General features: G+C 47.3%; 2 protein-coding genes across 3 annotated transcripts in view; both read right to left on the bottom strand.

Moving 5' to 3' along the window:
• Window positions 1–677: 677 nt before the first annotated feature.
• CRYGN (crystallin gamma N) lies at window positions 678–8,766 on the bottom strand. Its single transcript, XM_009467570.2, has 3 exons — window positions 8,458–8,766; window positions 6,561–6,706; window positions 678–905 (listed from the first exon to the last, which is right to left on the bottom strand). The coding sequence occupies exons 1-3, from the start codon at window positions 8,764–8,766 to the stop codon at window positions 770–772; spliced, it is 591 nt and encodes a 196-aa protein (XP_009465845.2). The 3' UTR covers window positions 678–769.
• A 9,030-nt stretch (window positions 8,767–17,796) lies between these two features.
• The window catches only part of RHEB (Ras homolog, mTORC1 binding), a 41,826-nt gene continuing 33,681 nt past the window's right edge, over window positions 17,797–25,941 (bottom strand). For both annotated transcript variants that reach the window (XM_087730658.1, XM_087730668.1), the window contains 3 exons: window positions 25,856–25,903; window positions 25,244–25,325; window positions 17,797–18,304 (listed from right to left, as the gene is read on the bottom strand). In XM_087730658.1, the coding sequence (XP_087586784.1) occupies window positions 18,212–18,304; window positions 25,244–25,325; window positions 25,856–25,903 (223 nt within the window). In that variant the 3' untranslated portion in view covers window positions 17,797–18,211. The remainder of the gene's footprint in view (window positions 18,305–25,243; window positions 25,326–25,855; window positions 25,904–25,941) is intronic.

The raw sequence follows: 25,941 nt of genomic DNA, 5'->3' as shown, positions 1-25,941 counted from the left end.
AACTGGGATGGACTGGGAGCACCAAAGGAGCAGAAGGATGGGAAGAGGGTTGTGCAGAAAGTGACAGTGCTGTGGCTGTTTTTCTTTACTGCCGCCCCCTCAAAATGTCATTGTCAGCTGAAGGACTTATGAATCAGGGAGCAAAGAGAAGATTGCTCAGGTTTTGTGCCTTCAGGGATTTTTTTTTAATATATTTTTTAATGTGTGCTGATCCAAGGTCAGAGTAACTCAGGGCAAATGATTTCTGTCACCTTCACATCAGGACCAGCATGTCGTGCTCAGACAGACCCCGCGAGTTCATCAAATCCTGACATGATCCTCACATGTGTCCTCACATGGCATGAGCAGACCCTCCGACGGCTATGCGCCTGCGCTCACAATGCATGCGTGCAGCAACGTGACCCCCTCCAGGCATCAGGAGTCACCTGGATCCATCACGTGGTGGCCCTGGACGGGGCAGAGTGAACACGTGTCAGACCACAACTGCACTGGGGAGCGTGTTCCCAGATCTGCTTCTCACCGCCAGTTCTGGCCCATGACCCTCAGGTCCTCCTTATAAATCATTGCAGAATAAAAAAGCAAATTCATAGCACGTAAATCAAGCTTAGAAAGGTTGCAAGTCCATTCCCTCTTGAACTCATGCAAGTGATGGAAAAAAAGTGCTTAGAGCCAAAAGCTGGTGTTTAACAATTTATTCCATGGATCAGTGAGTGGGAAGGAAGGTGATGCCCAGTCTCAGCAGGCCGTTGCTGGTAGGATGAAAGCTCAGCTAGAAGTAGTTGATGACTCTTCTGATGGACTGGACGCTCGCGCTGCGCGCCTGCCACGCGTTGCAGCTGCTGAACTCGCCCCGCTCCACCACGTACATACGGCCTCGGTAGTTGGGCTCCTCGTACAGCACCCACCTGAGCAGAAAGGGAGGGTTACTTGGGTCCCAACAATGTGGTCATGCGAGGTGGCCTCCTGCCCACATTGAGTGGCTGCATTCAGGCACAGCAGTACTGCAGACTACTGGGGCCTGATGGTCCCTCGGCAGTCCTGGTCCCATCCTGCGCACAGAAATGCCCCCAGTGGAGTTAATTGCTGGTGCTTCTCCCCGTTTCCAGCGTAGCCTGGCAATTATCCACAGCCAGACTGGACCTTGCCTTTAGAAGAAGTTGGTTTAGGTTACACCAGCAATGAGGCCTGGGACCAGGGGCTCCCTGCTTCACAGTGCTGTAAGAACGGATCTCTCTGAGCTTCACCATGTGCAACAGAAACAATTCAATAGCATTTGATAGCGCTAAAGAAGGACATGAGTCCCCTCAGCCCCTGGATAAACCCATTTTGGACTCTAAGGAGAAATGTGCAACGCTTGAAATATGTTTTACCTCTTTGAACTGACTCCTTAGCTACAATGGGAACCATATTTAATAATTTCTCTCTTTGCTAGTAATTCTAAATGGCCTGTCTTTTCCAACAGAGAGCAGGACTTGGCTTGGTTATCTTCACTTTATCTCTACGTCCAGAGTTAACTACAACTTTCCTTTGGAATACAGTCAAATAGATACAACACTCGACACCTCGGTGACTTTGGCATGCCTGACTTCTTCACTTAGCTTGGCTATGTTTCTTTAGAATGTCTTTCTCCATTTGAAGGTCTTCAAGTCAGGAACAATTCTGATGGTCAAGAGGGACAAATTTTGCGGCTCTTCTCTGCCTTCATCCCTTTAGTACACACCGCGCCATGATATTACTGTTGCCACAAGTGCCACCTCTTCCCTCTATTTAAATCTCCCATGCTTTTTAACCAAGTTTTGCCATTGCTCTAACAGTTTTACAGGTTTCCACCCCATCATTGCTGAACTGCTCACCTCTGCCTTGCTCTTCTCTTCTCAACTTTTTTAAGGATTTTATAAGGATCTCTGCTGCTTGTCCCATCTATTTGCTCAGCAATGACAACAGAGCACAAATGCAATCTTACAAATAATTTGGTTTCTGTGGTCTGTCTCTTGCCAGGAATTCAGCTGTGACATCTGGGTTGGGACCTACTGTATGTGGGATTTCCAGGGAGAAACTCCTTTAAGTACTGGATGGGTGAAAGACTGCTGGGCCGCCAGGGTCAGACAACACCAGGTGAACTCAGATCAGTCTGACCCAGAGCAAAAAGCTGGAGTCCTAGGAAAAAAGTTGTTTATAAAACCAGCCACCCATAGGCATTATTAAAAAAAAAAAAAAAAAAGGCAAAAGGTTAGGGTATTTAGTTGAGCCACCTTACAGATTCCTTGACATATTTGGATTTATTTTGTGTTTCTGAGAGGACACCAGGTGGGACTGTGGTGGGTTCCTTCTCCCATCTGCCCGTGCACTGACATGACCGGCATACTGATATGACACACAGCTGCCTGGTGCCCCTCTCCACCCTGCTGCCCATGCTTGCACAGCCCTTTTCCGCAGCATCGCTGCGATGGGCTCAGCCAAGGCATTTGGATCCTGAGCGTTTCCTGCAAGCAAACAAGCTCACTCTTTGGCACTTTTTGCAGCCAGTTTATATCCGAACCAGAATTACAAAGTCATCCTCAGCCTTTTCCTTTGAAGCGGATGGAGGAGGCTGCTCGCTGCTCATGTGGATATAGTGGCAGGTTGCCCCAACGCCACTTCCCATCACATATCCTGATGTGCGCTGTCGGAGAGCACGCTCAGCTCTTCAGCTTAATTAAGAACAATTTATAAAATTATCCTCCTCTAGATACACCCCAGCCTTGTTCCTAATCCTCACATGGCTTTCTTCCTTTCCTACCCCACCCCTTTGGCTTATATGCACCTCTCCATATTTTTTGGGCCTCTTTCTCCATCAGTTCACCATCCCTCCCTTAAGCACTCCTGAAAAGAGCTCCCCATCTTATTTTTCCGCACCTACCAATCACTCCCTCCTTCTGAGAATACCTAACGTTATTGAAATCACTGCGTGATGGTAGGACAGGGATGTTCACAGGGCATTGCTGGCCCACCAGGACGGAGTGATTATTCCAGCTCTGCTCTGCTCTAGGGTATCTTTCAACAACTGCTGGACCCTGGGGAATAGCGCAGGGGGTAGAGCAGCCCCTCAGAGTCACTGTCTTTCCCAAGACCTCTGCGTTTCTCTCCAGGCACACGGTTGATGTGTCTGCACAGTCACATGGAGGGAATGGGACAGGCCTTGGGGTAGATGGAAGCAGACTGCGTGACCTGGTGTGGTGATAAGAACCCACCGGCTTGTCCCTCTGCTTAGGGAAACGCTGCAAAAAAGAGGAATAAAAGGAATAGTAGAAAGATGGAAGTGAAGTGTATTGGCAGTGCAAGGTGATGAGTGAAGACTTGTACAGCTTACTTAGCTGTTCCTTTATTGCCTAAAATTTACGTTCCCTGAGACCATCAGCGAGAGGGGAAATCAAGTCAGTCAGGAGCCCAGAAAAAAAAAAAAAAAAGATGATCCTGTCCTCAAGCCCAGCATGGGAGAGCTGATCCAGGCACATAGCACACAGCCCTCAAACATCGCCGTGCTGTGTTTCATTAGCACATAAACCCAGAGGACATGGGAATAAAACTCACATGGAACCAGCGCAGGCCCTGTAAGCCAACGCTGGCTGCTCGCGCTGAAAAAACTAGCAGGGGAGTGCTGCAGCTTCAGCCTGAACCAAGCGGGATGCTTTTGGGAGGGCTCATTCTCCACGTAGGACTCGAGCAGTACCATGAGCAGCTATCGCCTCTGCCGAGAAATAGGTAATTCTTACTGAGTGGCAACGTTTGGGTACCTCTTCTGGTTGATATTTCACAGCCTGACAGCAGAACATCTACCAAATGCTTATAAATGCTTCAGCAGAATAAATGGTTGGTCTGGTTCCTTCAAGTTAGGTCACTGTAGCTTAGAAAAGCCCTTTTTGGGGTATTCTCTCCCAGACTGTGAAACAAATTCAGCTTTTTAAAGTTGGCATTTCTAAGGAATCCTCTGTGGAGTGGCTGAGGCACAAAGGAGGACAAGAAGCGCATGTCTTCATCTAAAACCAGATGATACCATATGCGATACCGGAGCTGGCTCTGCCCGTGGGACGGACAAAGCCGCTCACCACGCAAACCGCAACAGCTTCCGAGGAGGCGGTAACATCTCAAAACTGCTCCAAAACAGCAATCTCATTTCCAGCATGGTTTTATAACAGCTTTATCATCACCCTTTCTGGCTGTGTGAGGTAGCAGTCTCCAGCCCGAAAAGGGCAGCAGGGAAGGTGCCGGACACCCTCAGTCCCACCATGCACCATGCCAAAGGCAGATGTTTCTCTTCATTCCCGTGTTTCCAGCTGATCCATCATCACTTCCCGCAGGCACAGCCACCCCCATAAGTGCAGGCAGCAGCTTTTTAACAGCACGTGACACCATCCACGGATTTTGAAGGGGAAGCAAATATTTCTGTATCCAACAGATGCCCTGCTGCGGGAATTAAGGGGGAAAATCGCAGAGCGAGACTTCGGCAGGCAGGGCACTCAGGAGGACCCTGCTTTACGCCTGCTTTCAGGATGCACAGGGTAAAACAGACCCGCTTTTAGGCTGGGGATGTGCTGGAGACGGTCTGTGGCTGAAAGTCCCCTCGTCTCCAGTGACCCCATCTCCTACGCTCCCCAAATGGTCAAGGATGGGTCCTGGGAGGGCTTTGCCAGGCTGAGCCCAGCACCAGCTACACCTGCAGCATGTCTGGGGTCGCCTGGGCTTATATGGTCCATCCAAAGGAGAAAAGCAGTGCCATAGGGTCCCTTTCTCCTCCCTGGTTTCACCTCTCTTCTGTGGTATCTCCTCCTTCCCTCCCTCCCTCCTCCTTGCAGCCCGGGGCCAGCAGGTCCCTCTGCACCGTCCTGCTTTTTAATGGCTTTACAGGCCCTGCCACGCGCTTGCAACAACCATCTTGGCGCGGTCTGAATGTCATGCTACAAAACCCAGCGAGTTTCCTCACCACGCTCCTCTCAGTATTGAATTTTTTTCTATTTTTTTATCGCTACTCAAAGCCATGTAATGTTAACATAAACAGTCTAGGCTCCCATGCGAGGGAAAGCAAGCTTTGTGCCCCTTATATATTTTGCAGGGGAGGGGGGGGAAAGAAATCAATCTGAAAAATTTAAGTGCTTGAAAGTTTCTGGGCAGCTTCCCAATTTCTCAAGCTCCAGGCTGTGCTACAGGGACATGTGTGGTAAATAATTGGCCCTAAAGCTCTTGCCAGAGCACTCCCAGGCTCGCTCTTGGCTTTATAGTGTTGGTACGCAATGCCTTTTCCTTCAAATGCTCAGCACTGACGGAGTCCCTGGTGGGCTCCAGCCATTTCTTCCCATTGGGAGCAGGTAGCCCTGCTCCTTAGTTTCAATGAACCGCCACTGCCTGATCACAAGCCTGGTTTTTTGGAAGAGGAGAGGTCTCGGGTGAATCAGAAGGGGTCCTGCAGGACACTCGCTGTCAGGATGTCATGAGCTTGGATGGCAACAACCTTTTTCCTATTCTGGGAAAAAAAATTGCTGTTGGACAGAAAGGGTCCAACATCCCACGCTGGGTGCAGGTGAGATGCGCAGTATCCAGTCCAGGACAGGCGGAGAGGAGCGTTTCTGCGCTCCCTCCTCTGCAGGGGCTCCCCTCTGCCCCGTGCCTCGCTCCAGCCACCCTCTGCCTGACTCTGGGAGGATTTTATGGCATTCCCCACTCCCAGCACACTTGCAGTGAAAATGCAATTGTCGGACAGAGGAACGGGAGGCGGCCAGATAACAGCCCATCTCACAACAAGAGAGAAAAAGCATAAAAAGGACCAACACCATTAAGAAAATGCACATCGCCACGCAACAGCAAGAAAAAGGCAAAGCCGCCATCCTGCCAAGGCTTTTAGGAGCATCTGCAGGGCAGGAGGATGGGGCTGAGCACCAGTAACGCATCTGCAAAGTGTGTTCACAACGCACCGAGGGTGACCAAAAACCCCCATTGCGTGGCTGTTCATCACCACCGCAGTTGCCCCTGTCTTTCAGAAGTAAGATTTAATTTTAAGATGAGACGCTGCTGCCTCATTTTTGCTGTCCAAGGAAGAGGTTTCTGGTGTCGCAGAGAGCCTTGGTGAAGCCACTTGCAAAGCAAAAGCCCTGACCTGCATCACCCGGAGCCATCCATCCGCCCTCCCCAAAAGCCTCTGCGCAGGTTTTAAAGAGGTGTTTGGAAACATGCACAGAAGTGTTTAAAAAAAAGAAAGAAAGAAAAAAAAAAAAGCTGTTTTGAGGCTTCTTGTTTCATACACCTTAAAAAGGTGTCTCAGAGGTCTTGTAGCTTGTGCTTAGCTGCCACCCTCCAAAAATCACGCCCCTTTGAAGCAGCTCTCAATGGACAGGCATGAAAATTCACCCTTAAACCATAGGGTTAACTCACATTTTTAGGCTTTCTCCAAGTCCCCCCAGCATCAACAGGCTTTTCCACGATGGGGGGAGCCTCTGCAGCCCCCTCGCTCCCCTGCGGTGCCGGGTACAAAGGGTGTGGGGACGGGAGCGTGGCAGCGGCTGCGTGCCGGGGCACGCGCGGTTACTTACGCGCCGTCGCCGTACACTTTGAGGGCGTTGATGCAGGTCTTGTCCCAGCCTTGTCCCTGCAGGAAGGAGCAATCTTCCGTCAGCTCCAGGCTGGGACCGCTAAAATGGCTCCCCTCAAATATTTCGATCCTGTAATGCTCGCCGTGCTGGGGACAAAGGGATTTGAGTCAAGAAAAAAAAAAAAAAAAAAAGCAACAAATTATTTCCCTGGCTTTTATAAGACAAAGAGGAAGATGGAAGGGTGATTAGGAAGGGGAATGTGAAAAGGATTCCAACACCACCAGTGCCAGCACGCACAAACTGGTGCCACTTCCCAGCACACCGCGCCAACCAGAAAAGCAGCCAGAAACCCCTCATCTCTGCACCTTCCTACAGCTGCCGTCCACGTGCAAACACGTTGTTTGTGGATGCGTTGTGCTCAGGCACACGTAGCCCTCACCCATCTGCAGATCCCCCCACGGGCCCACAAACCCTCCGTCCCAAATCATCAGCTACAGCCCCTGCTCTCCATGCACTCACGCAGCAAAAAAAGATACGTATCCAGAGCGTACAAAGATGTTAGCCTGTTCCCCTAAACTAATTTATATTGCCTCCAGTTCCACATGTAGCTGCTGCTCCTGACTCGAGATGTCGCGCCTTTCTTTAAGGAAAACAAAAAAAGGGAAAAGAAACGGAAGCTTTCCCAGCATCATCGTTGCTGCGTGAGCCCTTGAGGGTGACACGACATCAGTTCCTCTGGGGACATTTCTGCAGCCTGTGACATAGGTATGTGGGACAGAGCGAGCTGAAAGGATGTTTTTAAGCTAAATTCAAAGAATACCTAAATGCATTTTTCAAATAAACAACGTCAATGCACAAGAAGCTGGGCTGTGATGCCAAACCCCACAGCAGGCGGCCGCCAGCAGCAGCCGAGCGGATACCGTGCCTGAGCAAACATTCCTCCGGGAATCTGCGCTGCAGAAATGCCTCGAAGCACTCGCTGGCATCTCGGAGGGAAAATCATGAGCCAGGGAGGAGCACGTCCTTGTGCCGGCCGGGCTCCAGGGCCCAAGGCAGAGCATCCCTCCGTGTACGGACCACGGAGGTGCTTTGGGAAGGACGTTACAGACCTGAAACAAACCCGTTGCTGTGCTGAAAAGCAGCTTTGGGGCCAGTGAGGAATCCCACCAGCTCCAAGTGGATTCAGCATTGCCCCGCAGGTCACGAGTGATAGGAGGGTCAAATGGAAAGACCTAACCCAGATTCATTTTTCTTTGCTACTTTTTAATCTTCCCGATTAAACCTTCCTCAGGGCGGTGCTTTTAAAAGCTTCATAAGGGGAGGGCTACCTAGTATGGGGGAAAAAAAATGGGTTTAGTTTAGGATTACTGGGGTTTTTTTGCAACAGCAAAGAATTCAGCTAAAATTTGCTAGGAGCAGCCCAGCTGCCCCATGGGTCCGGTTCGGAAAGTCCTGGGGCTGCCTGCTCCTCCTGAGGGCACATGGGGAGACCAGGTTGCTGTGGCTCAAACTTGCCTTGGGCAGCGACCCTCCTTCTTAATTCCCCCGTGAGTATTCCGTAGCGACTCACATTAAAAAAGAAAAGCACGTGATGCTGGCAGGACCTTGCCACCTCGTCTGAAAAAACATGGGAACGTCCCATCCCATCCCGCTGCGCTCCATGCTGCAGGAGGAAGGAGCGGGAAACCACGACTCGGCTTTGTGGCTTGCGCAGACCGCTCCAAGGGGTGACAAACCTTCCCTATGACTATTCCCTTCTCAACAGGATGTATTGTTTCTAAAAAGTGCAGATTTTTATTACACTTATTCGTGGGGCTCATAAAAATAAAGCCCAATGGCAACTCTGTCCCACTGATGCTCTGGCCGGGAGAGCGAAATGCCAGCGGCAGCCACTCACCATCCCGATGGGCCGGCAGGAGCCCAGGTGGTCGCTGCGGCCGTTCCAGCGATAGAAATCGGGATACTCGCCGTGCTCCAGGACGTACTGCTGCCCTCGGAAGTCGGGGTGATCGAAGCAGACCCAAGCCCCGCTCTGGACGCAGATGGAGTTGACCCGGTTGAGGAAACCTCGGTCCTGGAAGCTGCCGCAGCTGCCGCAGACCTCCAGCTTTCTGCCCGTGAAGCATTTGCCTTCGTAAAAAGTGATCTGGGGGGAGGGAGGAGAGCGGGCCCGCGGTGAGGAGCAGAGGCACGGCTGGAACCCCATTTCGAGCAAATGGGAACCACTTGCAGATGCATCATTTTACAGTGGTTGGGGTTTTTTTTCAAGCTGCTTTCCAGCAAGAGGAGCACGGCATCACTGGCATTTTTTCCTAAGAACCGTATTTGTTTTTCTGGGAACGCAGCGCATCCCGCATTTACGACACTTCTTGCCGCCTCGTGCTCGCTCACACATATTTCCAGCAGGAATGTTTAAACAGGAAACTCCACTCCCGAAGCGCAGCTCCTTCTGCCGCACCCTCCCCATCCCCGCTATCAAATTTACTCCCAATATCATCACTCACGTCGCATCCTCTGGGATATTATCCTAACGTGCTCCTTCAACCCTGAGGATGCTCAGGCTCTCCGGCCCCAGGCTGAAAGGGAACCGGTTGGGTCGTTACTTACTTTTCCTGAGTATTGAGACATTTTCTGCTGGCTGCTATCCAAGACCAAAAGCGGGAGCCAAACCAAAACCGCGAGGGACAGAAACGTTGGACACCCCGCTATATAGCAGCCGGGGCGGGGGGAGACGGGGCTGGTGTCGCGAGGGCTTTTTAACAAAGCTGCGGGAACCGGGGGCTTTACGCTTTCCTGCTTCGTAGGCAGAACCGCCGGTAGCGGGGCCTGCTGAGTCCGGGGTTTTGATTTCGGGCAGACGATCTGACAAAAGATTTGCTTGGCAGGCCTTTGGTCGATTAGCGGTGCACATTTACTGCTCCTTTTTGAAGAACTTTCACCCCCCCTTCATTTTTTCCTCCCCCCCTTTTTCCCACCCTTTCCCCCCCTTTTTTCTTTCCCCCCTTTTTTCCCTTTTTTCTCTTTTTTTTTTCTTTTTTCCCCCCTTTTTTCCCTTTTTTTTTTTTTTTTAGAACAGACAAGTAGTAAATAAGGAACCATGCAGCTCTAACCATGGTGCGTAGTTTCTCTATGCTACGTTTGCTTCTTTTTACTGGTTTTTCCCAGCTTCTTCTCGCCTATTGCAGCGTGGCAGCCAAAAGCAGGCGTCCTTGGAAGACTCCTCACCAATAACATGTTGCACTCCATCCGTCAAAGCAATGGTTTCTCATTCAACCTTTGAACCTCTTTAAATGGCACCTCCAAAAGCCAAGGACCTAATCCCCCCCGAAGCGCAAAGGTTGTGCTCGCAAACCCACCGACGTTACTCACGAGTGTCATTTTTATGAATGTTCCAATCTTTCGGCACCAAAGCACCGAGACACAGATATAAGTCAGGATTAGAGGTATTTTTAAGCCATACCATCGACCATAAAGTAATATTGCCCGTATAGCTGCAATTACGGCTTCAGAATCTGTCATCTCAAATGCTGGCACATGGAGAAGCTGCTTCATATTCCCCTCTTTTGTGATATAAGAGCATCCAGAAACTTTAACTGTCTTATGCTCAGGACAAATAGCAAGGGAAAGCCCCAGCCCCGTCAATTTATATTAATGAGTCAGGCTAAGAAGAGGTAAAGGCAAATGCATGGGGGTGGCCCATGGCCCAGCATGCAGAGATGTACCAGGGCACCATGTTAAAAGGAAATATTTCTTTTATGCTATTGAATAGCTCTGGAAGAGACTTCGCACCCAGCTCCTACTCATCAAATCCTCCTCTTCATCACCCACGGGGCCCCCATCAACTCCCCCCCGCCACCAGCGCTCCGCTCCCCGGACCGTCAGGCACACGCTTTGAATCCAAACCCTAAAAACTCATTTCTTGGCAGGTCGTTCCCATCCGCACGCGTGCCAGCAACCTCGCTCGGCAACCCCGCTCTGCTGCTTTTGTTCACCGCTTCGTTTCAAGATTAAAGACCATTTGGGAAGAAAGGATGTCATTATTAAGGCTTAAACGCATGCCGCCCTTTCAATTAAGATGTAAAAGTTAATAAGTGCATGTACACGCACATGTAGGCCGAGCTGGAAGACGTCGCGTTGACTGGGATGCGCTGGAGGAGGAAGGAGGGAGATGGCACATTACGTTTGGAGAAGAAAGGCATCCTTCAGCTGACAGAGGTAAACCTGCCCCGGCATCGCAGAAACGCTGTTTACATTTACATGTTCTGATGGGAGGCAGGAAATAATGACTAAAAGCCTCATCTCATTAAAAAAACCTGCCCAAACTGTCATTGAAATGCTAAATTAGTCACCAGATGGAGTGAGAAAAGTACCAGCGCGTGGAAAGTCCCACTTGGAAGAGCAGCAGCCAGAGCAGGGGGCATTAGCGGCATACCCAAAACCAGCCCTTCTCCACGGCCTTGCACTTGGTGCCCTGGGAGGTAAGGAGGAGACGTGTCCTCCTTCTGAGTCATGGCTGGGAGCACCAGGGTGAGGAGGTGGCACCGGCGTTGGCTTTGGGACCCAACGCTCCCAACCACTGGGATGGTAATGGTCCATATGCTCTTTGCGTTGGCCATGAGCTCTTTGGTGCCTGGAGAGGAAGACCCAAAACATCCATGACAAACTGGCCCTAAAGTACCCAGGAAAGCAAATATTACCGCAGGAGGAGGTTTTTATGGAACCACAAAAGCCTGGTTTCCTCTGGCTCTGTCTCATGATGCAATTTTCCTGTTTCTCCTAAGGTGTGAGCTTTAATTAAATCTGCAGGAACTTGAAGTATCTGAGACTTGTGCCTGGCTGTTAGATTTGTTAGAAGTTGTCCAGCAGGTTCAAAAGCTATTTTAGGAGAGATGGAAAGAGGGTGTGACAACTTTATTCTCATTTCTTTGAGAAACTACGTTAAAGATATGAAACAACAAAGGGCCCATCTCTAGAAAAAAAAGGAAAATTATGGGGAAAAAAAGAATACTGAAGAACTGCAAACCCTAATTCCTGGAAATAAAACCCTTCATTCCTTGCAAAGGATGGAATGGCTGCCCACGGAGGAGATAAAAGAGCAGCCTGAGGAGCCTGCGGCCACTAGCAGCCTTTCGGGCCCACGATGCTGGGGCAGAGCTCACCTCCCACTCGTGCCCAGGTGCAGGATTGCATCCGACCGCGGTGCCCCAAACTAAGAGGATCGTGGGCAGCCCTCCTCCGCTGTGGCTGCTTAAAGGATGAAGCATTGGAGATGTGAACTTAAAAGTTTGAGTGTTAGGCTTTAACAGACAAACCCCAAAAGTCTGAGATTTTTTTTGCACGCCTTGTTTTAGAGGGAGTGGGAAATGGGGCTTGATGTCCGCAGTGGTGGCTCCGGGTTGTGCTATCCCTGCCTGCCTTTGCTGCCACGAGGCCCAGGAGCGAGGCGGTCAGAGACGATTTGCCAGATTCGTCCAATTTGGACGACTTGTCCAGGCCAGAACCAGGGGCATGAGAAAACCAAACACCTCAACCACACAAGATGGCCAAGGTTCATTTTCGAGTCCATTGTAACCCTGCAGTTACGTCCCCAACAAAACCGGGGCGGGGAGGACTCGATGCCACGGGACACTGTCGGTGCCAACACCAGTCACAGAGATAGACCCAGCCATGCTAGAAACCAGAACCCAACCATCCAGGACAGAAACACCCTGCCTGGATAAACGTGGTGGCTCCTGGCCACCACCCCGCTCTGTCCCGCATCCTACCTACGCACAGGATCTGGGCTCTTGTCTTCTTCCAAAGTGATTTTCATTACATGCCAAGGGGTCACGAGCAAGGTTATATTGGCATAAATAAACCCAGGCTGGCTGGTCTTCAAAACGCAGCCGTAAGATGCCACCACCCCTTTCCATGGGGTGTTACGTAGGATTTAGGGGGGGTGAATTTTCCGTGCAGTTCAGCAGACACTGGCCATTGCACGTGTCTGGCCCAGCAATACGCCTCGCAATAATCGGCAGCGGTAGGTGGTGCTGGCAGTCGGATGCTGCTGAATGACCCCAGGTAAGGTAGGAAGATGCCAAACTCACTGCTTCTCTGACACAGAGATTTCAAGAGAGCAGGGCGCGACTCCTGGAGGTGAATCTTTGGGAGTAACCTCGCTAATGCTAACAGGAATATTTCTTAGCAGAGGCTGAGCAGGATTAGCATTCTGCTCAGAGGTACCTACCACAGCCAGTACAACCCCCCCCCCCAAATAATAATAAAGTGAGCAACAGCCAAGGAGCTGCACCACAGCCTCTGAAAGGGCCACGCTTCAGCTTCTGGAGGAGCTTTTAGTATTTGCAAAGCAGCGCAAGACCCAGCACAGGAAACATCCCTATCTCAGGGCTTTCAAAATGCCACCTTGCTTTAAAAAGCTCCCAGATTTCTTCACATACCTCAGCATGAAATACTTCCAGCTCATTAGATATGGAACAACCGCGGAAGATGGTTCTTCCCATGGAAAATTTTTTGGCTCGCTGCTGAAAAGGACGAGCACATCTTGTGGGCCACTTTGGAGCAGCAACAGACCTCAGAGCGAGAAACCATCCTTATGACTCAAGGGAGAGTTTCTATATTAAATCCACATTGCTTGATTAAGATCTAGCCCACCTCTCACCAGTTGCCAAAGCACTCGTTTCTGCTGGTGATGAGCCCATTCCCAGCGCCTGGGTACGCCACATGCTGCCTCCCGGAGCTGCTGGGGAGGCTGGTTACGCTAACTGCAGAACATCTCTGCAAACCATTCAAGCAGAGAAAGGACCTTCCAACCCACACCCTTGCTGGCAGAATACCTCACCTGTTGCTGGAAATGGGAATCAGCTGCCAGGTGATGGTTTTGGGTTCAACGCGTTGTCTTCATCATGGATGCACCGAGACGTAGAGTCTCTGCAATATCTCTACCAAGGGTGGCCATCCACCACCCGTCCCCGTGCCACGCAACACCTTGCGTCGCCCCGTGTGGGTACAGACTCCAAAAAACCTCCTTGTGCCTGAGCAAACCCTGTCACAGAATGACAGTTCAGATCCGGCCAGGTTCCTGCTAGGAAAAAACAGCTCCTCACCTTGGAGTTGGGACCTGCTGGTCAGGTTTAGCCAAATATTTGTTAGCAGCATTAGAGATGGATGTTGAAAAAAATCTACAAAAGCTTGTTTTCAGTAATATTCTGTCTAGGGATCAGTATTAGTGCAGCTCATCACACAGCAAGGATCTGACTGAGATGGGGCTGGGATTTCATTTTGGAAAACATCAGAAAGCCTAGCGTTTTGGGTGAAATCCTTTCAATTTTCAACTTATTTCAAAAAGGAAAGGTTCCAGTAGGGAAACCTAAGGACGCTTAAGAAAAAGCTGGATGCTGAGGGCACCCGTCACCCAGGCTGAGTTTAGCCACGTTTTCGCCGTGCCCATAACAAGTTGAAGGCATCTGGGCAAAGGTTCTCACTCCCCCTCCCCAGCTGTCAAAGGGCCTTCCCCCTTGTGGAGTTAATCAGGCAGGGATAAACTTTGCTATGCACAGAAACAAGACCAGGAAAAAGTAATTTTGACCTTATTAGATGAGGTGATGAAGATTAGTCAGTATCAGCAAAATGCTCTGAAGAGGAGCAGTGCTGGTTACATGAGGACTAATTAGAACCTGTTGATTTCTTTCTCCAGAGGCTACAGTGCAGCAGCGCTAATTAGCAGGATCAGCCCAACCAGCCCGGGTGCGTCGTCACCGCCCGCACCGCACTCGGACCGCGCGGCGCAGCGGCCTGCGATATCTGCATGGAGCAGCAGCACAAATCGTTTAGCAACAAAGGCGTAAGATTGCACATTTCTTTAAAAGAAGGTGAAACCACAAAAATACGCACCATGACATAGGCTACCCTTCTCATTTCGGGCTGCTGCTCATCTTGCACTTCAAAGGACACTGCTGCGGGCTGGGATAGACCCAGCTGGATGTTTCACGCTCAACTGTGCCAGAAACTGCAAGAGTTGTCCTTGATCACTTCCAGGGTGCAAGTTTGGACATAGAAACTTCTCTGTTCAAAGAAACTAGAAAACAGAACACCTGAAGTCTTCACCATTGCCGCCAATGCTGCAAGAACTTCCTCAGCAAAGTCCGACTTCAGCCAACGCTCCTCTGCCCTTGGCTAGGGACCGACATAAGGCTGCCTGGTCCAGATACTACAATGCAGCTACTGCAGACACAAGGGAGCAGTAACAACACTTTTCCAGCTTCTCTTCTTCTCCGGCATGCATTCAGCAAGCCTTGACAGAAGCTGGGAAGAAGCGTTGGGCAGAAGACTCCACAGACCCAAGGCAGACTGCCTCCAAGCCTTCCCCCTTGTGGAGTTAATCAGGCAGGGATAAACTTTGCTATGCACAGAAACAAGACCAGGAAAAAGAAGGATCACGTATCCTGCCCGCAGTCCATCCTCCACTTGCTGAGCTGCATCTGCCCCACCGCGTTCCTCCTCCTCAGCATCTCCGTGCCCGGCAGGCTGGGAGACGGGCAGCTCAGCCTCTTGGACTCAGGACACCGAGAGGTCTCTCAGTATTCACGCAGCAAAGCAAGGAGTTGGACAGGAGCACAAGCATGGCAGGAATCGCTTCCGGAACAGCACATTTTAAATCCATGCAAGTCAATGGGAATTTAACGTGACTTATGGCAGTTAAGTTTTGCTCATTTCCTCAACAGGAAAAGGATCTTTGCACTTTTACCTTTGCCAATGATCATCCCTGAAGAATAAGGCTGGGCCCCATTCCGTGTATATCAAACTTTTTCTAGCCTGGGCCAGAGAACTTATTTCCTTCGTGACTTGCCTTTTAATCCGTGCACCATTTATCACAATCCTCCAGAAGCCTCCGGAGGATCAGGGCAGCTGCCAGACGAGGCTGTATACATTCATCATTCATTCCAGGCAAGCAGCAGTTTGCTAGATACCGATTTCTTGCTTCCGTACAGAATACAGGGCTTCCAGAATTGCCCACCGCCCCATTCTAGGGCTCTCACGGTGAAGAACCTAACCCGTGCCAGCTCTTCAGTCAGCATAAAGAAGCACGAGGCTGCCCCAGCCTCTATTAGACTCCAGCTGCTGGAAGGTGCCATCCCGAGAAGCCCGCTGAAATCCCTGTACAGCAAAGGACAAGTAGCTCCCTGATCACACCTGACTACACATTTCATTAAAACTGCAAGACTATCGCACATGGCTGGTCTTTAGATCTTATTAGCAGAGAAAGGCTTAGACAAGCGGAATAATTTACATTTCTTACTGGATGAGCCAGCAAGAGGAGAAAGGAAACGATGGATGTTGATGAATTCAATTCTTCAGCTATTACAGAAAATGCGAGAGCAGTACATGCTCTCAGTGCCGAGCAGGCGAAGCCTGGGAAGTTCCCTTTGTAAATCACCCAGAGAACCTGCGCTTGCCTTTAAGCCCTCCTGAAAAGCCTCACCTCTGGAAGGCACGGCCTCGATTATCCCAGGACTATCAAGTTGCACATTTCCTCATCCATCCCCTTTAAAGCCTCAGCAGCTGGCACACTTCAAGCACCGATGCAGCAGCTATTTCAGGCTTTAGGTTGATTGCCAGTACACATGCAGCCACTATTTTACGAAAAAAAAAAATTGAGTAAATGTGGTCTTTGAGATTTCTGGTATTCCACAACTTCTACCTTTTGACATAGACCACATGACATTGTGTCCACGATGCAATGCCGAAGACTCTGCCCATGCAACAAGTCATCTGCCACCTCACGATTAGGCAATGAAGAGTACTACCAAAGAGATGCACATTGCCCCAAGTTCCACAGAAGATCATTTTCTGAATCCTCAGCAACTTCATTATCAGCCAAACCACCCTTGTTCCAGCGCTGCAGGTCTTGTGAAGGAAACCTGCCGCACAGCCCCGCATCAGCCCGGTTCCGAAATGCAAGGTGCGCTGGTTTCCCAGAACGAGCACTCTGACTCTGCTGAACTTCAGGGAGCTATCGCCTGTGACCATCATCCAGCTACAGAAGCTGTATTTGGCACAAGGTATCAAAACTCGGACAACAAACAAGCTTTCAGAAACTTTGGGAAATATCCTAAATGGAGGAAAAAAAGGCAACTTTTTTGCCAAGAAGCTAGTTAATCTCATGGGGACCAAAGGAAATATTAAATTTTCTACATACACTGTTAATTGAGGGGTTTAGGCAATCTTCTATGTAGTATGTGGGAACCACTGTACAAGAAATGAAGAGATGAGACATGCTGAATTTGTATCTTTTAGCACAGACCGAAATGCAAAAGCTAATTCTGGTTGCAAAAACATTGCAAGTTTCCCTTTCATTTTCCTCCAGCCAGAAATCAAGTTTTCAAATGGACACAAAAATGCATAAGGAACACTTCATTTAACTGTTCCCCAAATCAGCCTCGTTTGTTGTTGTTTTGGGGTCTGTTTCATTTTTAAATACAAAGTAGGTTAAGTGCACATTTTTTTAAATATATAGTTGAAATAGTTTGTTTCCAGATAGTTTGTTTCTAGAGATTAAGGCTCGTTAAGCCTCTAGTCCAAAAGCCAAGCAAAAACTTGCAACTGGTGAGGGGAAAAGCTGCCAGCGCCGCGCTGGGAGCCCGACATTGTGAACAGCCAGGTGCCAGGAGACCGCTCACCTGTACCAGTGCTGTCCAGGTGCAGAAGCAGAGAAATGCACGATCAACAATCCACATCCATTGGTTTGGGAGATGCAATTTATTTTAAAATGACATTTTTGTTTTCTTAACAAGTCTATCCTTGTGACCTGGATAAATCCACTCCATCCTGAAAGCATTCCTAGTTACAAGCCCACGTCAACAGTCTGTAGCGCAGGCGTTTACCAGCCCATTACTTGGGGCAGATCCGTGTACCCTTTACTCCGTAACTCTTAGTTACGGAGGGAAAATACAGTGCAGGTTGTCTGGCTGAAAACGCAAGCCTTCCCTTCCAAATCAAAGGTGTCGCTTGTGCCTCCTTCCCACGAACGGGCACAAAGCACCACTGAGCTACTCGGCCAGCCTGCGGTTCTGGTAGCAAACATGGCTCGGATCGCTCACAACCAGCTTCCCAAGCAAGAGTCAGACTATCTGCTGGCTCCACGGATCTTGCACCTCCTCTTAAGGTCAGCAGGTGAACATTTTTCACAAAAAAAAAAAAGCTGATATGGAGTAATCAACAAAAAATTATAAACAGAATATTTAAGGTTTGCAGCTATTTTATTTACAAGTATACATTTAACACAAAGAAACACTGATATCCAAGCCTAGTTAATAGTAGTGTAACAATATGCATCATTTTGATGATTATTCTAACCAACAAACTACACTGAAAAATTAATGCCAGTAAAATTCTTGGTCATAATATTAAGAAATACAATATAGAAATTGAAAATATGATTGCTTAAAATTTGAAAATGGAAGTGAAGCCATTTGCACAGGAGTCGAGTTTAACGTAATCTGAAGAGAAAGGCTCCAAACCAACTGTTTATCTTTCAGGTTAACAGAAGAAAAAAAAAATAAAAAAAAGAAGCATAGTTTATCCTTAAAGATAATGGGCAGTTTTGCTTCTTCAGGTAGAATGTATTCCCAGTGTTTTCAGGTTTTGCAGTGGAATTACATTACTGAGCATGAAGACTTCCCTTGTGAAGCTGCCCCATCAATTTTTTCTGCCTCCAAAATTATCCTCTTAAAAACATCAACGGCAGTCTGCAAAGAGAGAGTACAACGTTAGTAGGTAAGGAGAAACTGGCCACTCACTGAAAAAATAATAATTAAAAAAATGTTAGCAGTTCTACTGGCTACAGCAGCAGATAAACGCACGTCCAACACTCACTGCAAAATCAAAGAGGGAAAATGTGGTAATTTTCGTTTTGAACACAACCTTTTGGAAGAAAAGTATAACCCCCTGCTCCACAGCAATCCTCAACTATTTTCTCTATCACTGCAGGGAGGGCAAGTTTAAACTGAGCCATACTCACAACAGAGCTAATAACTGTAATTCAGCTTTATTTTAAATAGTAAGCTTGTGCTGGGTGACTGACAGCACTGAAGATTTTGATGCTGTGCCGCTCCAGAGAATAAACCATTTCATTTCCTCTAAGGAATCTTTAAGATTCCAAGTAATTACGGAAGGCAGCAGATTTTTCAGCTCTAAACACTGACTTTGCACAGCCCAGTATGAGGGTTACTTTAACATTCTTGATTTTCTCATCTTACCTATAGGTAAGACCAGTATTGGACACGGTGCAAGAACACGAGGGTGAAACGCGAGCCAAACTAGCCACTGTGTAATATTAAGCAGTACCCTTTGATAAAGTCCTTCTGAAAGGGGTTTTATATTTTAAACAGCGTGAACTATGGGGTAGCTATCGCTAACAGGGCCAGGCTCACACAAACATCCTAGCTTACTGTATGGAACATACAGGGTTGTAACAGAGTCCTCTGCAAAACCGCGAGCCACACGAGCACGACGGATCCCTCCACTCCTTCCGAGGGAAGGCAGCAAGTGCTCGCAGAGGAGTCACTTCTGCTATCAACTCCGCTTGGTCTACACCAAGTCTCCTCCCTCCACGCTGAGTGTAAAGCACTCTGCTGGGAAAGGCTCTCCCCTGCCGAAACTCCAGGTGATGAAACAGCACACGGGCTCAGAAGGGCGATGCTTCCCCAGATACACGCGCGCTAGCGAGTACAAGTTAAAAATCTTGGGATGGAAAGACACGATCTCTCATGAAAGCCCGTTTAACTGAAGCAGAGGCGCTAAGAAGGGATGTCAGACCACTTGAGTGGTTCAGGAGATTTTACAGAAGAATTCTATTAAGTGTAGTTAGGTTTTTGGTGGGGTTTTGTTTGTTTGTTTTTAAGGATACTGAAAGATGGGGAGAGTAAGGTGTCTGGGACAACACCATGAATGCTACTCGTAGTAAATACCTTACACTGTTAATCTGGTATTTTCAGGATTCACTCAGTTTTAAGGCTTTCAAAGTTGTACACTACCCTCCATCAGAACATGCAGAAACTACAACACGCAGCATCTGAGATTGCCTAGAAATAATTGAAGACGACTAAATCCATACTACCGTCAAGGACAACTCTAAAGTGCTCTTCTCTACGGTATTTTCAAGCTGAAGATTCACCATGTGATCAGTACTTCAGCATGTGAATCTTCAACTTGGAAATGGTCTCCTGATCATCTCAGACATGCCATTTTAAGCTTATCTAACCTCTAGCCATCCGTTTCATGAATTCCAAGCACATGCTCCTTAAGAAGGAAAGTATATCCGTTATATAAAAGCAGTCACATTATGGAAGCAGATAAAAGGGGGTTTTGTTGGCTTTAATCAGCAGGCTGAAGAGCACCCTGTGATCTATGACTGTGTTCTGACCTGACAGATGTTTTTCCGCCTCCACAAGGTATAATTCTTAATTGGATCACTTCCAAATTAAACCCATTGACTAAAGTAGCCCCACAACAATCTTAAAGCAATCTTAACAAGATTAGATTGAATTTTAAAAGTTTCCCATATTTATACCGTTTGTGCACATGGAGCTATGTCTGGAACTATTTAAAATACTCCATCAGCTGGAAGTAAGAGTATTCCTCCGTATAATGAAGTTTCCCTGCAACCCCAATGGACTCTGACAGAAGCGGCTCATTAGTCCAGTACCACACAACAAATTTCCTGGGCAAATTAGGCTCTAGAACCATGGTCAGGACTGCAATTGCTATCAAACTGGCGCCACTAATGAAGTTTCCCTTAATCAAAACTTGGTGAGACACTGATTCACAAATACACTGCACCACCAATGTTTCCCTACTTAGAGCTGAGATTTTCAATGGTTTCATTTTAATGCACAAGTTCTTTATAACCCTGCTTCAAAGCATCTATTAAAAAAAAAAAAACCACTACAACTTATTCTGTCAACTATGAAGCTGTACATTCTCTGTCAAAGACGTGCTGCTTGAAACACTAAGATGTAGGAGTTCCCAGGGCTTGTTAATTCATTTCACAGAAAATATGTATTCACTGAGAAGGTTTAATCACTGTCCTACAGTTAACCCGTAGGAATTAGTAATTCAGCCCAAATATGCTGAAGTATTTTAGAATGAGCTTTTAAACAGCTCAGGAAGCTGTGTTTTGTGACAAGGAATAAAGAACGCAGCCAGACTTCATACGCATCTGTCTCCATATGGTCCAATTACAGAATGTGGGTCACACCTAGCCTACAGAAAGCCATCTGGCTTGCTTCTACCTTTCTCCCCTGAGGAAACAAAATAGATGTCAGCCTGGGCAATGCATGCTGCCTAGAGAGCTTAGCACCGTGCAAGAGACACCAGAGGTTCAACTGCTTCTGCAGATGTGCCCCGTGGTGTGAGCGGGACAGACGGCCCAGGGACAGACAGCCCAGGAGGTGCAATTCTCTCGGCACAAGCAGGGAGTTGGGACTGCAATGCCAGGAAGGTGCAAACGCCCACATCCAGCCCACGGCCTCCAGAGTCAGCTGATCCTTTGGTATGCTGTATTTTTCAACTACACAACTGTTTTATTATTTCGAAGAGGCAGCTCTCAACTGCTCACACTACTAGTTTATCTTGGCACAGAACTGGGCAAAGGAACTTGAACAACAGTCAGGTAAGGAAGGGAGGTTTTCTCCCCTCCATCCGTCGCTAGTCTGAACACACTCTCCCAGGTAAACATTTTGGACCTCAGAGGGACTAAGATCCCAAACCACTCTGAAGCACATACTGAGCACTGCGTCGGCTGAGCTTGACAATGAAGTTATTCCTGAAAAAGAAGCAATGCCCAAGCAACTGCTTTTTAAGAGAGCTCTGTTCTGGCGAGAAGTAGATTTTTTGCTACATCCTTGCCCCTTCTAAAACAGGTTTATCTAATGAGTTTTGTGTAACCGGATGAAAACAATTTGGCTGCTCGTTACTCCCTAAATCCTTCCAGTAAAAGTTGGCTCCCAGCTTCAACTGGGTTTAAGACCAATTTGGATTCTGGTTGCATTTCAGACAGTTACCACTTTATTGTACTGGGATTAAGATGAAGATACCATGGCTTAGGTGAAACAAATTCCACAAGAAAGGCTCGAAGCTCCTGAAGTTAGCCAAAGCAGTTCAAGATATCTGGTAATAATTAAGCAGCTTGAGAAGATGCAACACCACTAGTCCAGCAATAATCTAAAAGAGGTCTTTTCCATTAAGCCTCAGAATTGCCTTCTCAAAGCCCAGGGATTTCCGTAGATGACTGATAAGTAGGCTCCTCCGAAAGTCCCACCAGGTCACCCTTGTCGGGAGGAGCTGATACATAGCCTCAAATATATTTGACCTTGGGAACTCTTGCCAGCCGCTACCATTTACCCTTACCGCAGCTTTGATCTTTGCCTTTCTCGCTTTCCATCTACTCAAAGTCATGCTATTTCTGGAACGTGGTATCTTTTGGCAACTCCTGGCAGAATGAGACTCGTTTGCTGAGGTTCATCTATAGAACTATTTCAGTTGCCCAAAAAAGTAGGGCTATGCTCCTAGGACTCTCACAGATGCTCCAAAAAGGATTTTTTTTTTTTTTTTTTTTTTTGGCCAAAGCAGGAAGGGAGAAGAGTCAATGCTCTCCCACCCCCTTTTAGGGGGAAAGGAGACTTTGCTATCAGAACCTGTTATAGGCAATACCTCCTCTGGTTTCAGCAGTTCCTTGCAAACAGAGCTGTTATAAAGGATAGACCACATAGCTGATCAAGTTTGGTCTAACCCCTGTAGCAAGGAGTAGATACTCTCCTCGCTGCTGTGAGGAACATCATGTATCAAACCCATTTCAGACCAGCAGACTAGAAATTATCATACTTTTGCTCCACATCCACCAAACGCAAACAGCTAGGTTTCAGAGAGAAAGGATTAACAGACTTCCCCCCCAGCCAGGAAGGTTTGAGCTCTCCGCTGAAGTTCTTAAGCTCTAAATTCCCAATCCAGTCCAGCTCATCCCTTTAAGCACTAAATTAGCTTTCTGTAAAGCAAACAGAATCTGAAGCAGTTCTGGAAGGAGTTTAGACTTAATCTTGATAGGCAAGTTACACTTGCTGTACCAAGCAAGCACAGGGGAAGACTTCAATGAATCTCCAAGAAAAAAGTGCCAACAGACTTCTTTTTCCAGTAATGTTGACTGACATAAGGTGAACATTCAGTACCAGGAGAATGACAACACGACTTGTTACTAAGTTCAAAATAAATCCTTTTCCCCTCCAAACCAGAGACGGTTTGAGAGTAAGAGAAGATATCCTGTCTTGACAGAGGCCTACATATCAACTGTTTTGATCCTGTCAAATTAGGATTTGGAAAAAGAAAAAAAACACGCATGAGTTCAGAACTGCTCCTGGTCCAAGTCATAGGAAGGGACGTTACAACGCCCAATGTCTCCTGCTCCCCCCAGCACCTCACAGCTCCAGACTCCACACTTTGCTCTCGAAGCTCAATCTCCCACCTCTTCAGAGGTGAACATTCCTCTGCAACCATTTACGAGAAGACTAAGGCAGCTGCCCCAGCTTTGGGCTCCTTCACCCTTTCTTCTGTACATCTTGAGCCTCCGAAGGAAGCATGCCAGAGAGCCTGAAGGATGGTCACATGCTGTGGGCACCCATCTCAGAAGTGCCATATGATCTCCCAAACTTCTGAAGCCGGACAAATTTACCAAGTGTATTATGTAAAAGGCACGAAGGAGGAATTCACGTTCAAGCACCTGTTTCTAACAACCTGCATCCGACTCCAGAGGGACAGAACCTACAGCAACCCGCGATCGCTATCCTGAAGGATCCTGCTGAAAGGAACACCTGGTAAGAACAACTCTGACAGCACGAATGAATACAACTTCTGACTTTTTGCGGGGTTTGCACAGGACTGTACAGAATTTTGAATATCTGACATATAATTGCCATTCTGATTTCCCTGAAGGCTACGAAGTTTGCTACATAAACTTCAGCTGGCAGCATAACTTGATACAGCCTGAGACTAAGGAACAGACACAAATATGTGGCAGTCAACGGGACTTCGTTAGTGCAACAATTTAATATGCAAGACATGCCAAGCATCATATAAAGCTTGTAGTTTTCCATAAATATACCCTTTTTTTTCTTGAACCAAGAACAATACAAACTTCAGAAAAGTTATCAGTAAGATATTCTGCTAGATATGAATTGCTACACTGTTGCACATTGCGAACACATGCCAAAAGAAAAAGAGTACAGACAATAGTTCTGCCTAATCCAGAAGTATTAATTTGTTTAAAATAAGGGGGGGAATGAGATGCTTTGAACTGGCTTATTCTTTACCCTGTCAATTTGGTTTCCTTGGGTATGCATTTGAAGCTCTCCAGCATACGGAGAAGATATTGAGAAATTTCGTGCTTTCATCACGCCCAATTTTGACAAGGTTAATGCAAGTCTTAGCCAGAAACAGAAGTACTGATAAGCTAACTCCATGTATTCCATATCTGGAGAAAAAAAATCCAAGTTTTTCTTCCAGGGAAAATCCAACTTTACTCAAGCAACTCAGAGTTGTTGACAACAGGCATCAGACAGAAGCTATGTTTTGATTTTGGGGATGGGGGAAGAGGGAAAGAAAGGCTGCTTAAACGGGTCCTACAGGATTGCCCTTTTGATTGTGCTGATGGTCTCAAGGAGGCCAAGGATGTGATACACTAGGTTAAATACGAGACAATGTAAATGTTTTTTCTGCATAAGGACTCATTTGTTTAAAACTAGCCTGACAATGTCCTTTTGACTGTATCATACGTCTATCTTTTCAAAAAGCAAAAGCTGTTGAGACCTATACAGAAAAAGAAAAAAAATGGGGGGGAAGACACCCCACCCCCACCCCCCCCAATCCGCAGCAGTTACCCATTACTTCAAGCCCAAACTGGGAGGCTCTTGTAGCTTAGATACACAAGGTGTCAAATCAATAACAAAGTAGTACTAACAGCCACAGGAACAAATTCAAATACCAGAACGTACTTAGGAGGCATTTTAAAGAAAGTTTGAGCAACCAAGAATAAGACATTATTTAAAATGTAATTAAACACTTTCTTTCTGTGATAGGAAGCCACCAAGTGTAAACGTGTGTGGGTTATATTGGGTCAGATTGTGCAACTTCACTACAGCTGTATCACGGCAGTGTCTGACAGCCTTGGCTGGTTTCTAACATTTTTGTTCAGTGTTTTTTTTTCTTCCATGAACCCACAAAACGATTATTCCCCACGTTAGAGAGACCAAGCCTTGCCTAGCACCTTAAAACATGAGGTTCATCCCCTTATACCAACTCACTCCTCTGCAACCGCAGTGACCTCCTATTTAGGGTAACTGCAGCAGATCACAGACCCTGTTCCACCCACCACGTGGATTCGAGTTTTAGTTTGTCACCAACTGTTCTGCTATGTTCAGTGAAGCTCAACTTTCAGTTCTTCACTTCCTCCTTCCATTTATAGTTGCATGGAAAAACTTGTATACATAAACCTGAATGCAGGCAGTCATTTTGTTTCCAACCATCTACACAAAGCATCTGTAGAGCACATGCAAATACTTCAGCTTCCTTTATTAAGTGAAACTCTGAGTCATTCTACTACACTGCTACTCAAATAAAGTGAATCTTAAATCCGTTACCTGATTTTCTTTAGCAGAAGATTCCAAGAAAGCTGCGTTCCAGGATTCTGCTAAAGCTTTCCCTTCTTCGTAGCTGATCACCCTGACCAAAGAAAAAAAGTGTGTTTCTTTGTAACTTGCAAAAGAATTGGAATATGATACATCAGAAAAGTCCTCAGAGTACTGAAGCACATAAATGCATGTAATAGGAATATTTTGTGAAGTCTGATCCAGAGCATTTGCTTTTGGCTGCTGTCAAATAAGTGCATTTGTACCGGGCCAGGTAAAACTGCTATGTGACCCAGAAGAACAGTTGTCCCAAAGTATTGCTTTGTTTTCATAATCTGTAATATAATCTGGTATTTTACAGTTATGAAAAATACACTTTGTTAATTGTTTTGGGGCAGGGGGAAGTGTTAAATGACCGTCCCTGGAACCTGACAGCAAAAGTCAGCATTACAACAGAAGTTCATGGCTCCTGGTTCGCATTCTGGACACAATTCCTTTGCCAGTACCTTACTTTAATCTACAATTTGATTTTAGTTACGGAAAGCCAAGAACAAAACTAGTGCATTGAAGCCACAGGAATGCCGGCTGCTGTCTTGCATTTCACACATACTGGAGTTCACATACCGTTCCATATGCAGGTCTTTTTTATTTCCAACCAGCATAATGGGTATTCTGTGAAAGAAAGTTCAGAACTTCAGAACAGTTATAGT

Source organism: Nipponia nippon, unplaced genomic scaffold, assembly GCF_047370975.1.
Source record: "Nipponia nippon isolate SJK-2023a ecotype South Korea unplaced genomic scaffold, ASM4737097v1 scaffold_1, whole genome shotgun sequence".
NCBI lineage: Eukaryota > Metazoa > Chordata > Aves > Pelecaniformes > Threskiornithidae > Nipponia > Nipponia nippon.
This window is presented reverse-complemented; position numbering and strand designations above follow the sequence as displayed.

Coding starts and splice junctions, on each gene's coding strand:
- CRYGN (XM_009467570.2), bottom strand. CDS start 8,766: ATGGGGTTCCAGCCGTGCCTCTGCTCCTCACCGCGGGCCCGCTCTCCT. Junction 6,707..8,457: donor CCTGCCGGCCCATCGGGATG/GTGAGTGGCTGC, acceptor CTTTGTCCCCAG/CACGGCGAGCATTACAGGAT. Junction 906..6,560: donor AAAGTGTACGGCGACGGCGC/GTAAGTAACCGC, acceptor CTTTCTGCTCAG/GTGGGTGCTGTACGAGGAGC.